The following is a 16,042-nucleotide window of genomic DNA, read 5'->3' as shown; positions in this document are numbered from 1 at the left end:
CCACGGTGTCTGTCAAGTTCATGTTCTTTCATTTGTAGGGGTGGTTTTGAAAAGTGAGCGGGGAGTTGGGGGTCAGGTATGTGGGAGAATTTGAGGTCAGGCCACACTCAAGACCTCCGCTCTGTTTTGGCTGTTGTTGCTTTGGTGCTCGTTGTGTTCTGTTTTGTTGTACTCTGCCTTGTTCTCCTGAGGATTGTGGTCATGCTCTGTTGGCGCCGGACTGTGTGGAGACACTAGAGGGCTGCCCCCAGCACGTCCTCTGGTTGTGTCCACTGGCAATGAAAATGGTGCATTTTACTGAATCTAAACCTGGTATTTCAAGGCCCAACTGTTTTATCTCCCCAACTGAACGAAATTCAAACAAATTCACTCTTTTCACCAAATTCAATAAATTCCCTTTTCTCTCCACCAACCGCCACCCATCGTCACCAAGAGTCAAAAAACCTTGTGTGTGCGTGGGCAGAACAGCTCCTGATTAAAGCAACAGCTGTCAGTCAGCCCTTCTTTGCACAAGAATCTTTAGCACTACGACTAACTGCATTCATTTACCAAAATATTAAATCTGAAGCAAGTTGTTCATGAAAATGACTTCCTGACCTGTTATTGGAGGTCAGAAACTTTTCAAGTTAAGATTGTTGCTGGATGTGCCCGAACAGCCTCTCCATGAAAACCCTGAGGACTGAACTTACAATTAGTCCAACAGGATTTTCAACTGTTTTATTCAAATTGCAAGGAATGTCCTACAAATTTTGTGGTTGGTTAGTAAAATATCGGAGGATTACTTCAAAGACCACAAGCATTTCCCCAGACAATTCACTTTGCCCTTCAACTCATACATTAAAACTAAAACTTAACTGTTGCTTAATGTCCACAACAAGTACTCCATTATTAATCCTAGGATTACATTTTGCATACTACACAATAAGAATGTTAAATACACATCAGTGTCATGTGCCGCGTCATATGATGTGGGTGGTCATGGTCACATGACCATGATTGTTCTTGGCAAAATACTCTACAGGAGTGTTTTGCCATTGCCTGAGCAGTGTCTTTACAAGACGGGTGACCCCAGCCATTATCAATACTTTTCAGAGACCGTCTGCCTGGCGTCATCGGTCACATAACCAAGGCTTGTGATGTGCACCGGCTGCTCACGCGACCATCCAACACCTGCTCCCATGCATTCGTGTGACCCCGATCGGAGACTAAGCAGGTGCTACACCTTGTCCAAGGGTGACCTGCAGGCTAACAGAGGAAGGGAGTGGCTTACAACTCCTCTGGTAGAGACACATCTCCACCCCACTAACCAAAATACACATTTTATTTAGAAAAACGGAGTTGAAGGACCATCCAAACTGATGAGTATTGTTTTTCTATAAATGGACACCGAAGCAATCCTGCACCTTCATTTGGTTTCCAGCAGCATTTTCACATAGATGTTTTGCAACAAACAATGTAACAAGTGTCCTGACCAAACTTTCAGCCAGTTTGACTCAGCTGCTAACTCCACTGGGTCAGTGACAGACCCTGGAATTTCTCACAGGCCTCTCCTGCCCTCCTACCAGACTTCAGCAGCTGAGCGGAGACCTCATCCAAATGCTAAAATAGTAACTACTGACCACCCAAAAACTAAACTGCATCAGCAGAGCAGAAGTCTGGAGGAGATTCCAGTCCTAATCTGGATTGAAATTTCATTGCTATGCTGTGGTAATGTCACATTGTCTAGACAAATAGCCTGCTTAGTCACAGGGATATTAAAGATCCCACAGTAGTTTTCAGAAAAGAACACGATGGAATACCCTGTCCAGCATTCTTCTACCAACTAGTTCTATCAAAATATATTAAATTGTACCTCTATAAATCTTTGTGTAAGCATTTTTGAGATGGTGATTTAGATGCATATCATATTTTTTACTGAGTTAAGTATTGTATGTAATTAGTTTTGCTACAACAAGTGTATGGGACATTGGAAAAAAGTTGAATTTCTCCATGGGGATGAATAAAGTATCTATCTATCTATCTATCAACAGAGCCATGATCATCTACATAAAGTCAGCCCACTGAAATTTAAAGAGCATAAGCCACTTATTGTGAAATGCTTTGCAATATCCTGAGGAACTAGGATGTAATTTCAGTTAAAGTTCCTGACTTAGAGGCCCTTCTTTCCCTTAAATTCAATAAATGGAACTCAGTCCATCTTCACTGCTGGGGCAGGGGCGGCGACATTTACAACCCCAAATCATCTCAATACGTGACACAGCGGCAACTGAGCCTGCAGCTTTCTAGATCCAAAACCTTAGCACCATTCCCACTAGTTATTGAATGGTAGGCAGCGAAGCCAACTCAAATACCAACTTGCAAAATATTACTGCGACAAATAGGGGAACACTTCATAGAATCAGATAACACAGAAATGGGCCCTTTTATCTCATTTCATCCAGGTCAGCCATGATGCCGACCACACTAACTATATTTGTCTACCTTAAGCCCATATCCCCCTGTGCTTTTCGAACTCTGTAATTCCATCTGCCTTCACTGCCTCCTCTGACATCTTGTTCCAGATAACCACCAACTACTTTGTGTAAAAACCTACCCCTCAGATCTTGTTAAAATATCTACCCACTCACCATAAACCTGTGGCTCTTGAACTGGATCTCCCTGGCTATGACCTGCATAATTTTAGATATTGCACCATGCCTCAATGATATTTGACAAACTGTTCATAAGATCATATGGCACAGGAGCTGAATTAGGCCATTCAGCTCGTCAAGTCTGCTCCTCCATTCCATCATGGCTGATCCAGTTCCCTCTCAACTCCATTCTCCTGCTGTCTCCCCATAACTTTTCACACCCTGGCATTAAGAATCTATCAATCTCTACCTTAAGTACACCCAATGACCTGGCCTCCATAGCCAACCATAGAAAAGAACTCTACAGATTCACCTCCTTCTAGCCAAAGAAATTCCTCCTATCTCCATTCTAAATGGACATTCCTCTATTCTGAGGTTGTGCCCTCTGGTCCTAGACTCCTCCACTATATCCTCTCCAAATCACTCTACCTAGGCTTTTCAAAATTTGATAGATTTCAATGAGATCCCCCCTCAGCCTTCTAAATTTCAGCAAGTATAGGCCCACAGCCATCAAATGGTGAAAAAGACAAATGGTATGTTGGCATTCATAGCAAAAGGATTTGAGTACAGGAGCAGGGAGGTTCTACTGCAGTTGTACAAGGCACCCAGTTTTGGTCCCCTAATCTGAGGAAAGACATTCTTGCCAAAGAGGGAGTACAGAGAAGGTTCGCTAGATTGATTCCTGGGATGGCAGGACTTTCATATGAAGAAAGACTGGATCGACTAGGCTTATACTCACTGGAATTTAGAAAATTGAGGGGGGATCTTATTGAAACGTATAAACTTCTAAAGGGATTGGACAGGCTAGATGCAGGAAGATTGTTTCCGATGTTGGGGAAGTCCAGAACGAGGGGTCACAGTTTAAGGATAAAGGGGAAGCCTTTTAGGACCGAGATGAGGAAAAACTTCTTCACACAGTGAGTGGTGAATCTGTGGAATTCTCTGCCACAGGAAACAGTTGAGGCTGGTTCATTGGCTATATTTAAGAGGAAGTTAGATATGGCCCTTGTGGCTAAAGGGATCAGGGGGTATGGAGAGAAAGCGGGTACAGGGTTCTGAGTTGGATGATCAGCCATGATCATACTGAATGGCGGTGCAGGCTCAAAGGGCCGAATGGCCTACTCCTGCACCTATTTTCTATGTTTCTATGTTTCTAAATGCTCCTCATATCATAAGCCTTTCAGTCCAAGAATTATTTTCATGGACTTCCTTTGAACCGTCTCCAATGTCAGCACATCTTTTCTAAGATAAGGGGCCCAAAACTGCTCACAATACTCTGAGTGAAGTCTCTCCAGCACCTTACAAAGCCTCAGCATTACATTTTTTAAAAATATTCTAACCCTCGAAATAAATGCTAACATTGCATTTGCTTTCCTTACCACTGACTCAAACCGCAAGTTAACCTTTACGGAATCCTGCAAGAAGACTCCCAAATCTCTTTGAACTTCAGATCTTTGATTTTCCTCCCCATTTAGAAAATAGTATACACTTTCATCCTTTCTACTGAAAGGCATGACTATGCTCTCCCCCATCTGGCACTTTACCCATTCTCCCAATCTATCTAAATCCTTCTGCAAACTCTCTGCTTCCTCAACACTACCTGCCCCTCCACCTATATTCATATCGTCCACAAGCTTATCCACAAAGCCATCTATTCTATCTTCCAAGTCATTGACATATAACGTAGAAAGAAGCAGACCCAACATCGACCCAGCAGAACACACTAGTCACCGGCAGCCAGCCAGGAAACCAATGCTCTATCCGTGCTAGTATCTTTCTTGTGATACCATGGGCTCTTATCTTGCTGAGCAGCCTGATGTGCAGCACCTTGGCAAAGGCAATCAGGAAATCCAAGTACACAACATCACCTGATTCTCCTTTGTCTATCCTGCTTGTTATTTACTCAAGAATTCCAACAGATTTGCCAGGCAAGATTTTCCCTTAAGGAAACCATGCTGACTTTGGCCTATTTTATCATGTGCCTCCAAGGACCCTGAAACCTCATCCTTAACAATTGATTCCAACATCATCCCAACCACTGAAGTCAGTCTAATTTGGCTTATAACTTTCCTTCAGCCTCCCTCCCTTCTTAGAGAATGGAATGACTTGCAATTTTCCAATCATCTGGAATCAAGGCAGAATGAAGTGATACTTAAATGATCATTTCTAATGCCTCCACAATCTCATCAGCTACCACTTTCAGAACCCTGGGGTATTGTCCATCTGGCCCAAGTGACTTATCTAACCAGACCTTTCAGTTTCCCAAGCACCTTCTCCCCAGTAATAGCAACTGCACTCATTTCTGCCCCCCCCCCCCCGCCATTCTTGAACTTCTGGCATACTGCTAGTGTCTTGCACAGTGAAGACTGATGCAAACTGTGCCATTTCTTTGTTGCCTATTTCTACCTCTCCAGTGTCATTTTTCAGTGGTCCAATATCTGCTTTCACCTCTCTAACTCTTTGTATACCTGAAAAACATTTGGCATCCTCTTTGATTATTGGCTAGCTTTCCTTCTTATTGCATCTTTTTTCTCCTTATGGCTTTTTAGTTGCCTTCTGTTTGTTTTAAAAGCTTTCTAATCTTTTGCTTTTCCACTAATTTTTGCTCTATTATATGCCCGCTCTTTTGTTTTTATGTTGACTTTGACTTATTTTGTCAGCCGCAGTTGTGTCATTCTGCCTTTAGAGTACTTTCTTCCCTTTGGGATGCATCTATCCTGTGCCTTCTGAATTGTTCCTAGCTGACATCCACACTGGTGTCCCCTTCCAAATAACTTTGGCCAGCTCTTCTCCCGTGCCTCTGTAACTCACTTTATTCTACTGTAGCACTGATACCTTTGACTTTTGCTTCACTCTCTCTCAAATTGCAGGGTAAATTCTATCATATTATGATCACTCTCTCCCAAGAGTTCCTTTATCTTAAGCCCCCTAATCAAATCTGGCTCATTACACAAGACCCAATGCAGAATAGCTGATTCCTAGAGGGTTCAACCACAAGCTGCTCTAAAAAACCATCTCACAGGCATTCTACAAATTCTCTTTCTTGGTATCCAAAATCTATACCAACCTGATTTTCCCATGAAATAATCACGACTATTGTAACATTGCCCTTACTTTCTAGTTCCCATTGGAATTTGTAGCCCACATCCTATCTACTGTTTGGAGGCCTGTATGTAACTCCCATGAGGGTCTTTTTATCCCTGCAGTTCCTTAACTCTACCCAAGAATTCTACATCTTCCAGTCCTATGTCACCTCTTTCTAAGGATTTCATTTCATTTTTTTTTTTAAAAACCAGCAGAGTCACCCCACCCACTCTGCCTATCCTTTCAATACAATGTGTTTCCTTGGAGGTTAACCTCCCAACTAGGATCTTCTTTCAGCTACAATTCAGTCAGTCCCACATGATACCTGCCAGGCTCTAACCGTGCTACAGGATAATCTACCTTATTCAGAATACTGCCTGCACTCAAATACAACACTTTCAAGTCTGCATTCATCAGCATTTTCAATTTTAATGAGGGGCGGGGAACAACCCTGTTACACTGCAACTCATCCCACTGACTGATATTTTGTCCTATCATCTGCCTGTCCTTCCTGACAGTTTCACCCACACACTGCCTCAGCTTGTGTCCCAACTGCCCCATCAGTTTCCCATCCCCCTGCTAAATTAGTTTAAACCCTCCCCAACAGCTCTAGCAAACCTGCCCTCACACCTCTGATTCAGGTGTAACCCGGCCTTTTTGTACAGGTCATACCTTCCCCAGAAGTGATCCTCATGATCCAGAAATCTGAAATGCTGCCCCCCACACCAATTCCTCAGCACGTACTCATCTGCCAAATAATCCTATTCTTACCCTCACTGGTGCGGGGCATAGGCAGAAACCTGGAGATTACTACCCTGAAGGTCCTGCATTTTAGTTTTCAACCTGGCTCCCAAAATTCTCTATTCAGGACCTCCTCGCTTTTCCTACCTATATCATTGGCGCCAATACGTACCAAGATTTCTGGCTGCTTTAGAATGTCTAGAACTTGACCTGACCCTGGCTCCTGGCAGGGAGCAAACCATCCAGGTCTCTCTATTGCGTCCAGAGTCTCGTGTCTACTCCTCCAACCATGGAATGAATCCCTCATCACTCCTGCAGTCCTCTTTTCCCCCCTCCCTTCCCTTCTGAGCCAGAGACCCGATCGCTGCAGCTTCCCTCGGTAGGTCACCCACCTCCTCAATTACAGAATCCAAAGCGGTACACTTATCATTGGGAGGAACGGCTACAGGGGTTCTCTGCACTCTGCGTTTATTCAGCCCAGTCGTTGGACTGATGGGTAGTCATTCATCGCTATAGGAGGCAATTGATATCGAAAAGAGGACCATGTCTTTGTAAATAGCAAAAACAGCAAACAGAAGCTGTTTCAGGAGGATTGGATTGAACGGAGCAGGGTCCAGCCCTGGACTATGTTACTGGTAGTACAATCAAGACAAATAAATTGCAAGACCGGCTATTCACCAGCGACTGTTTTCCAACCTAGACATTCACAGATTACTTATGAAATTAACCTCACTATCATTGCCTATTTTGTTACTTTCACATCTCTTTTCTTGCTTTTTCGTTCAAAGGATTAACCAGTGTACCACTTGGGACAGGATGAATGCTGTGTTCCCAACCATTGATTCAGACTGGACCACATGGTTCCTGCGTGGCCATTTTCAAGCTCGAGATGTCAAGCACTCACTATGTTGCACATGAAATAAACTCTGTTTTTTTTTACATTGGTTGAGACAAGAAGGGATTCAACATCGGTGAAACCGAATTCAAATAATCACCGCACATTTTACCCTCTGCGCTGCCCCCGTTGTGTTCTACGAGCCTGACAAAATACAGCAGGCCTACTAACTGGGCCACAGTGAGCAAGCCATGTTGGAGATTCAGGGGGAGCAGGGTGGGAGAAGGTCTGCAGAAATAGGGCAGACAGGTGCAGTGGAGCAGATGTTAACCTTTCACTTCTTCAGATACAGTTCAGACACTGGAATTTAACCAGTCTTAAGCTAGTCCCTGAAGCACAAAAACTTCCTTGGTTTTGACACAATGGTGCAGTGACCTGGGATGCCTGCAGGAAAGAAAATTGGTCAAACACATCAGGCTCTTGAGGAGGTCAGTGGGCCAGGTAGGAATGGAGGAAGGTGGGAAATGGACAGTCGATACTTGGAGTCAAGACCTTTCATCTGGAATCAAATTGGCCTTCCAGCAAGCAGGCCAGGATTTTCCACATTCAATTAATCCAGCCCTTGATTCCAGCTCAGAGAGGCCACCTGGGGGAATGGGTACACTGGTCAAGGGCGGCACTGGTGGAGATGGAGGGTGAGGTGGATTGAGGAAGAAGGCTTACTCTGAAGTATTCTATATTCTCTCTCCCTTTCTAAACCTGATCCGTCAGCTGGAAACCATCAGAATGCTTGCTGTATTTGCTTTCAGCTAAACTCCGCTTACTGGCATCCCCGCACCACCCCCCCCAAACAGAAAAGCCCATTACCGGTATCATCAGCACAGTCCCGCGCAGGAGGCAACTTCTTCGAATCCATCATGACTGAGGCTCCCGTGGGTGAAAGCTCATGGTTAAAGTTCGTAGTGGGTCTCGCAGTGAGCAGTTCCTGGTTTAAATCCAATGGGATCCTGGATCCTGGGAGTTCATAAAGAAATTGTGGTGGCGTCCGTACATTGCTCGTGTCATGATTGGAAAGTTTAGCCATGGGACTTTCCCGATTAAAATCAGAGGCGCTTTTTCCGGGCTGCATTTCCCGATTCAGCTCCACACAATTCCTCAGCTCCTGGATGTCCTCGTCCAAAGATCTGGAAGCATGTGACAAGAGGTAGAGGGGCAGAAAAATAAATGGGAATATTACCGACCATCAGTCCACTTTGGATCTGTCTTACATTATAAATTGTCGTTTCGAAGCATTTCCACTGAGATAAGGAAATACATACAGTGGGTTTCATGGATAAGCAATGAAGCCCATGGTAATCTCGTAATTATCACATACCACAAATTTCCACCTCTCAACTTCATTCAAAAAAAAAGGAACAAGCAATTAAGATAGCATGACTTGAGATCAGCCTCTTTGCAGTGGTAAGGATTTCCCCCCTGAATCAGAGTTGTGGGTTCAAGCCTGACTCCTGGAATTTAAACACAACTGGGACGTTTTGTTATCAGCCTTCTCGTCATGCTCTTAAAAGCAGACCTGGGCCCGGTCAGCACTTAGATTGGAGACCAACTGGGAATTAACGGGTGCAGCATCACTGCTCGAGGTAAATGATCCCGACAGTTGACTGAATTCAACAACAATCTCAGTCTCATTTCTTTTAAAGATACAGCAGTCCAGGCTGGCACAGGAGGAAGTGTTAAACAATTGGAGGCATTGTCTTTCAATGAAACTTTAAACCAAGAAACCAAATAAATAGCACAAGGCTATTCAATTAACATTGTCCAATATTCATCTATTAACTGATATTCAAAGTAGACATAATCTGGTCCCAAGCACATTGCTGACCACAGGAGCTTATTGTCCACGGATTGATGCTGCACTTCGCACACAGCGACAGCAACCAGCTTTCAAAGGTACATCAGTGGCTGGGAAGCCCTTTGGAATATCCTGGCTCCAATCCTGGAAAAAGTTTCCCTTTCCTTCATTTCATAAATAAAATACTTTGTTATGCCTGTCCAGATGCCGGGCAGGACGTCAGGCAGTTTCATAATTCAATCCTCCAAATGTTAGTCAGTCCTCCTGCTTTCTCTACTGCAATCCTTTGTGAGTGAATACCTTTTCACAGTAAACCGAATCCTGTTACTTCGCTCCAAAATCCTTTTCAGTGTGTGAGCTTCGTACTCTGAAGGTCGCTTGAAGCAGACGCCATCGGGCAACCCATGTACAATTATAGAAGGCGGGTCCTTCAGGATCTTCTCGTAAGGCACAGGAACAATGGTGGACTTTTCCAGGGCTTCACCTGTGGGAATTTATCACTCGTTATATCAAAATCCCATACGACAACTTCGTAACTTTCAAAAGCATTCTCCCATTACTTTAAAACTCCAATCTTGCAGTGATATTATTAAACAAATATTTCAGTTTTATAAACAAGAGGATGACATATAAAATATCCACAAGTATTTTCCATCTGCAAATTCCCTTTGTCAGTCAACGCTGGCAGCCTATATTCCAGAACTTCATGCTGTGACTATAAAAGAAATTGCTTCTCCATCACAGACAGATGGAATCAATCCCTACTGGAACGCAATGCCACTTGTGGAATCGTTCACCCAGCAGAACAAAAGGGAGGTTCTGTGCAGTTGGATCTTAGCAGGATCAGCCAGCGGGTGGGACCACCTCCTGAACTCTGTGCCCCCAGGAAAACAGGCTGCAACCATGCTGCTACACCACTGCAGAACAGGGAGCAGCTGTGTATTTAACTCCTGGAACAGCCAGCACATCAGCCAGCAGAATAGGAAAAGACTTGTACACCCAATGCTCCAGCAGAATATTCCAGCACCTTAACAGTGGCATTCCCAGTAGAATAGAAGGCCTGTGAAGCCCAGCAGAACGAGCAGCACATGTGCAGCTGGATCTCCCCCTCTATAAACTGACAGAACTTCTGCCACCGTAGCCCAGAAAAGCCTTGCGTTGCTGCCTGCCCGCTGAACCAGCAGCTTTGGTATCACTCTCCCAGCTGGACCAGTCAAATGGTAACTTCAAAGCTGTCGGTGTCGGGCGCACCAAGCCTCCATCAAAAGCAGAGCACCCCATCAACCCAGAGTACAGCAAACACTCACTGTAAAGCACCGCAAACACTTCCTCCACCATTTTCCGCAGCACGTAAACATCACTCATGGGATCCAGCGAGTCCCTCTGCATGTTCCGGCCGTTCTCTGCCACCATTTTCAACATCTCCATGCCCCGTAATTGTGCGTTCCAGCTTGCTGCAGGATAAAGACAGAGAGTTAGTTCATATACATAGAGGGTTATGACAACCCTGAAGCCACAATATTTTACCCTGCTTCTCTCATTAACATATCCAATATCATTAATAAACATGAACTCGTTAGGATGTCCTTTAAATTAAGTTTTTTAACATTGCAGCCTTGCCTTAGTTTCCACACTGCTAAGTTTCTCCTAGAGTGACACATTACCACAAGACAATAAGATATAGGAGCAGATGTAGGCCATTCAGCCCATCGAGTCTGCTCCACCATTCAATCATGGGCTGATCCAATTCTTCCAGTCACCTCCACCCCACTGCTTTCTCCCCATACCCTTTGATGCCCTGTCTAATCAAGAACCTATCTATGAGGGTGATTGATAAGTTCGTGGCCTGAGGTAAAAGGAGTCAATTTTAGCAAACCTAGCACATTTATTTTTCCTACATTTACACACTTAGTCCTGCAGTTGTGGAGCATACAGATCCCTTCTTTGTAGAAGCAGATGTCTTGGACCTCCAGAAGTGGTCCACAGCAAGGGTGATTGATAAGCTCGTGGCCTACAGTAGAAGATGAGTTATTAACTTAAAACTTTTTGCCTTTTCACACAAAGAGTTGAACTGCACGTGCATGTAACGAGAGCTGTATAACTCATCTTCTACCTTAGTCAACAAACTTATCAATCACCCCTGCTGTGGACCACCTGGAGGTCCAAGATGCTCTTGTTACACGCACGTGCAGTTCAACTCTGAGTGATAATGCAGAAAGGTTGAAGTTAATAACTCATCTCCTTCTACCTTAGGCCATGAACTTATCAATCACCCCTGGTGTGGACCACTTCTACAAAGAAGGGATCCGTATGCTCCAAGTCCGCTGGACTAAGTGTGTATGTGTAGGAGGGGACTAAGTGTGTATGTGTAGGAGGGGACTAAGTGGAAAAATAAATGTGCTAGGTTTTCTAAAATTGACTCCTTTTACCTTAGGCCATAAACTTATCAATCATCCCTTGTATCTCTGCCTTAAATACACCCAATGACTTGGCCTCCACAGCTGCTTGTGACAACAAATTCCACAGATTTACCACCCTCTAACTAAAGTAATTTCTCTGCATCTCAGTTCTAAATGGACTTTCTTCAATCCTGAAGTCATGCCCTCTTATCCTAGACTCTCCTACCATGGGAAATAACTTTGCCATATCTAATCTGTTCAGGCCTTTTAACATTTGGAATGTTTCTATGAGATCCCCCCCTCATTCTCCTGATCTCCAGGGAATACAGCCCAAGAGCTGCCAGACGTTCCTCATACGGTAACCCTTTCATTCCTGGAATCATTCTCGTGAATCTTCTCTGAATCCTTTCCAATGTCAGTATATCCTTTCTAAAATAAGGAGCCCAAAACTGCACACGATACTCCAAGTGTGGTCTCACGAGTGCCTTATGGAGCCTCAACAACACATCCCTGCTCTTATATTCTATACCTCTAGAAATGAATGCCACCATTGCATTCGCCTTCTTCACAACTGATTCAACCTGGAGGTTACCCTTCAGGGTATCCTGCACAAGGACTCCCAAGTCCCTTTGCATCTCTGCATTTTGAATTTTCTCCCCATCGAAATAATAGTCTGCCATTTATTTCTTCCACCAAAGTGCAGGACCATGCATTTTCCAACATTGTATTTCATTTGCCACTTCTTTGCCCATTCCCCTAAACTATCCGAGTTTCTCAGCAGGGTTTCTGTTCCTCAATACTACCCGCTCCTCCACTTATCTTTGTATCATCAGCAAATTTAGCCACAAAGCTGCACACAATGATTTCATTGACACACATCGTAAAAAGCAGAGGTCCCAACACCGACCCCTGCTGAACCCCACTGGTATCCGGCAGCCAGCCAGAATAGGATCCCTTTATTCCCACTCGCTGTTTTCTGCCGATCAGCCAATGCTCCACCCATCCCAGTAACTTCCCTGTAATTCCACGGGCTCTTATCTTGCTAAGCAGCCTCATGTGCGGCACCTGGTCAAAGCCCTTCTGAAGAGAGGAAATGCATACATCTCTCTCAGCCTGGCGAGCCAGAGCTGGAAGCGTAAGCACAGGTTTGATTTACCAGTCCAAATCTGCAAACTCACCGCAGCATTTGACAAGTCGAGGCGAGACTTTTACAATAATACTTCAAGGTCGGCGGCTGTGATGGAGTCGCCTCATCCAAAGTTTTCGACCTTGCTGAAAATGATTCCTAAATCAGAGCAAACACAACCGCTTGGCTGGGTGATGCATTTCCTTCTGCGATGTCTCAGAGGAAGGATTAATCATGCCGGCTCCCCCTTCCCACTGTCGGAGGAAGATGATCTCTGCACAGGTTTCTGCAGCCACTGCTCCCATTCATGAATTGCAGATAATCATCTTCCACCAAAACATGCTGCAGCAATTTCCCCTCAATGGTATTATTAAAATAAGGTCCAAAACACTGTAAATAACAGCATGTTTACATGGTTCTTTATTCCCTCTCATTCCACACAACAATTTGCATTTGCCTTCCTCCAGCTCACTAGAATGGGCCACAGCCAATTTAGATCCAGCCTATTTCTAATAATTTGGCCACCTAGAGACTAACTTCACTTTTAGTCTTAGAGACCAGCAGTTGCGCTGGTATCTTCTGGGTTTTTGATGGCCTCTTCCCCTCCCCTCTTCCTCTATTCCCCACTCTGAGCTTTTATTTCTTTCCACCTGCCTCTCACCTCCCCCTGGGTCCCCTCCTCCTCCTTTTTCTTCTATGGTCCACTCTCTATCTGATTCCTTCTTCTCCAGACCTTGACCTTTCCCACCAACTGGTTTCACCCATCACCTTCCGGCTAGCCTCCTTCCCCTTACCCCACCTTTTTTATTCTGGCGTCTTCCCAATTCCTTATCCATCTTGAAGAAGGGTCTCAGCCCAAACCGTCAACTGTTTAGCTATTTCCATAGATGCTGCCTGACCTGCTGAGTTCCTCCAGCATTTGTGTGCGTTGCTTTGGATTTCCGGCATCTGCAAACTTGCTTGTGTTTCGATGGCCTTGCCTGTATTTTTTGTTTGATCAGAACTTGGATCCTGTCCAAGTTTTTGATCAAAAGCTCTGCAACAATTTAGAGATTGCCTATGTGCCTGGCTGGTGGTGTAGTGGCATCAGCACTGAACTTCAAGGCAGATGGTCCTGAGTTCAAACCCAGCCGGATCCCAACCTGGGCAGCAGCAGTACCTGCGCGGAAGAAAGGCCTGGCAATCCACTTCCGTATCTTGCCATGAAAACCCTATGGACCCCGTGGTCAATGAGGTCACGAAGAGTCAGGCTCCACTAAACAATATATGCCTGGGGTCATTTTACAAAGTGAAGGTTTAATCAAAATCCTTCATATTGATTAGATGAACCACTAACTTATCTTCTTCAGTCTTTGACAGACTCATAGTTAATGTAAAAGCTGTACGTTTTCCTTTTAAAGACTGCATACAAAGACCACTTCAGGATATTTTAAAGCGCATCACAGCTGGTGAAGTGTTTTTGAAATGCAGTCATTTTTTGTTACATAGACATCAAGGACTGTGAATTTATGCATGTCAAGATCCCACAAGCAGAAAGGAGATGAACACCAGCTCATCTATTGTTGATGACGTTCGAAAAGAGACAGACACATCTTAGAATACTTTGAGACTGCCTCTGCTCTTCACACAGTGGCACACTCACCTTGAAATTCGTCCCATGCCAGTATCGACAAAAGACCATAAGATACAAGGACAGAATTAGGCCATTTGGAGTCTGCTAAATGAATTGCAGTTGTTATGAAGTCAAACGGTAGAGCACAATATGCTGATGTGATTATATAGTACAGCAAAGTGCTTCAACCAAAGCTGATGCCTGGACAACCATCATTATGTCCACCTTTGCAGAGCAAAAGGGCATTGGGGTCCTTACTACAAAAGGGCATTGGGGTCCTTACTACAAAAGTATTAAAACTGTGTATTTTCGACAATGCAGCATTGTTTTAGGTCTACACTGACAGCTCAGCCACAATTACATATTCTTACCCAAGGTGAGACATTATAGAAAGAAAGGCATCTTTCAGCCTGCAACACTGTGCTGGAAGCTCAAACACAATCTTGACTTGGCCCAGCTAAGTAGCGCAGTGTTGTGAAAACTTACCACAATACTTGACAAATTCCTTTTGTAGCTCTCTCCGGGCATTTAGGAACACTTTTCCTTTCTCCGTTCCCAGGACAAACGTGCTTTCATCGTGAACGGCAATGCAGGCAACTTCAGCATTTAGCTTCGAGAGCGCCGTGCACTGCAGACAACAAAAGATCACAGAGGTAATATCTCTGGGCAGAACCAGAACATCAAATATTAAACAAATGAAAGGAAATTCACTTCTGTTGTCCAAAGCCCAAGGTAATTAATGCAAGGGGTAACTCCCACTCTATGACCACTGGAACTCTCTCCTCAAAAATTATTATTGAGTGTGGGGTTCACATTTCAAACTGTAATGGATGTTTTTTGTTAGAAAGGAGTGTTAATGATTATAGAACTAGAGCCAGACTATGAAATTAAGATGCTCCATAATTTAATGAATAACAGAATAGAATGAAAGAATGAATCAGTCTACTCCTGTTGTGTCCCCACCATTGAACACATTTATATGGAGCGCTATCGCAGAAAACCAGCATCCGCCAATGATGACCCCCACCCCCACCCCCACGGCCATGCTCTCTGCTGCCATCAGGAAGGTGGTACAAGAGCCTCATACCACCAGGTTCAGGAACAGTTATTACCCACTCAACCATCAGGCTCTTGAACCAGAGGAGATAACCTCAGCTGTCCCATCACTGAACTGTTCCCACAACCAATGGACTCACTTTCAAGGACTTTTCATCTCAGGTTCTTGATATTTATTGCTCATTTGTTTATTTTTAAAAATAAATTTACTTTAATAAATTTTAAATAAATTTTATTTTTATTCATTTATTTTTTTCCCCTGGACCTTAGCACCTGACTCTGGAACTCATGATCTCAGTTTTATCTTATCTATTTAATTTATTTATACAAGTCCAGCTTGTTGTCTTTTGTTTGTCAATCTTTGTGTGTAGCCTTTCACTGATTCTGCTGTATTTCTCTGTTCTACTGTGAATGTCTACAAGTAAATAAATCTCAAGGAAGTATACTATGGCATATAACCGCTTTGATATTAAATTTAACTTTGAGGGTACTGAACACAAAAATGAGGAGGTTATAAATTATTGGTCAGACCTCAACTCAAGTACTAAGTGTAATTCTGGTCACTGCACTACAGGGAAGATATAATAGCACAGGAGAACACAGAGAGGAGATTCACCAGGAGGCTGTGTGGATGCAGTGTTTCAGTTACCAACAGAAGAGAAGGTTAAGAGGGGACATGATTGAGATACATAAAATTATGAGAGGTA

General features: G+C 43.9%; 1 protein-coding gene across 7 annotated transcripts in view; it reads right to left on the bottom strand.

Annotated features, from left to right (window-relative positions):
• gtf2ird1 (GTF2I repeat domain containing 1) overlaps positions 1 to 16,042 on the bottom strand; it is a 206,451-nt gene that overhangs the window by 130,046 nt on the left and 60,363 nt on the right. For all 7 annotated transcript variants that reach the window (XM_073053720.1, XM_073053716.1, XM_073053722.1 and 4 more), the window contains exons 4-7: positions 14,766 to 14,907; positions 10,450 to 10,596; positions 9,443 to 9,626; positions 8,158 to 8,474 (exon numbers count right to left, since the gene is read on the bottom strand). In XM_073053720.1, coding sequence (XP_072909821.1) covers positions 8,158 to 8,474; positions 9,443 to 9,626; positions 10,450 to 10,596; positions 14,766 to 14,907 — 790 coding nt within the window. The remainder of the gene's footprint in view (positions 1 to 8,157; positions 8,475 to 9,442; positions 9,627 to 10,449; positions 10,597 to 14,765; positions 14,908 to 16,042) is intronic.

This window comes from Hemitrygon akajei, chromosome 8, assembly GCF_048418815.1.
Source record: "Hemitrygon akajei chromosome 8, sHemAka1.3, whole genome shotgun sequence".
Taxonomy (NCBI): domain Eukaryota; kingdom Metazoa; phylum Chordata; class Chondrichthyes; order Myliobatiformes; family Dasyatidae; genus Hemitrygon; species Hemitrygon akajei.
Note: the sequence above shows the minus strand (reverse complement) of the source record. Positions and strands in the feature narration are given on the sequence as shown.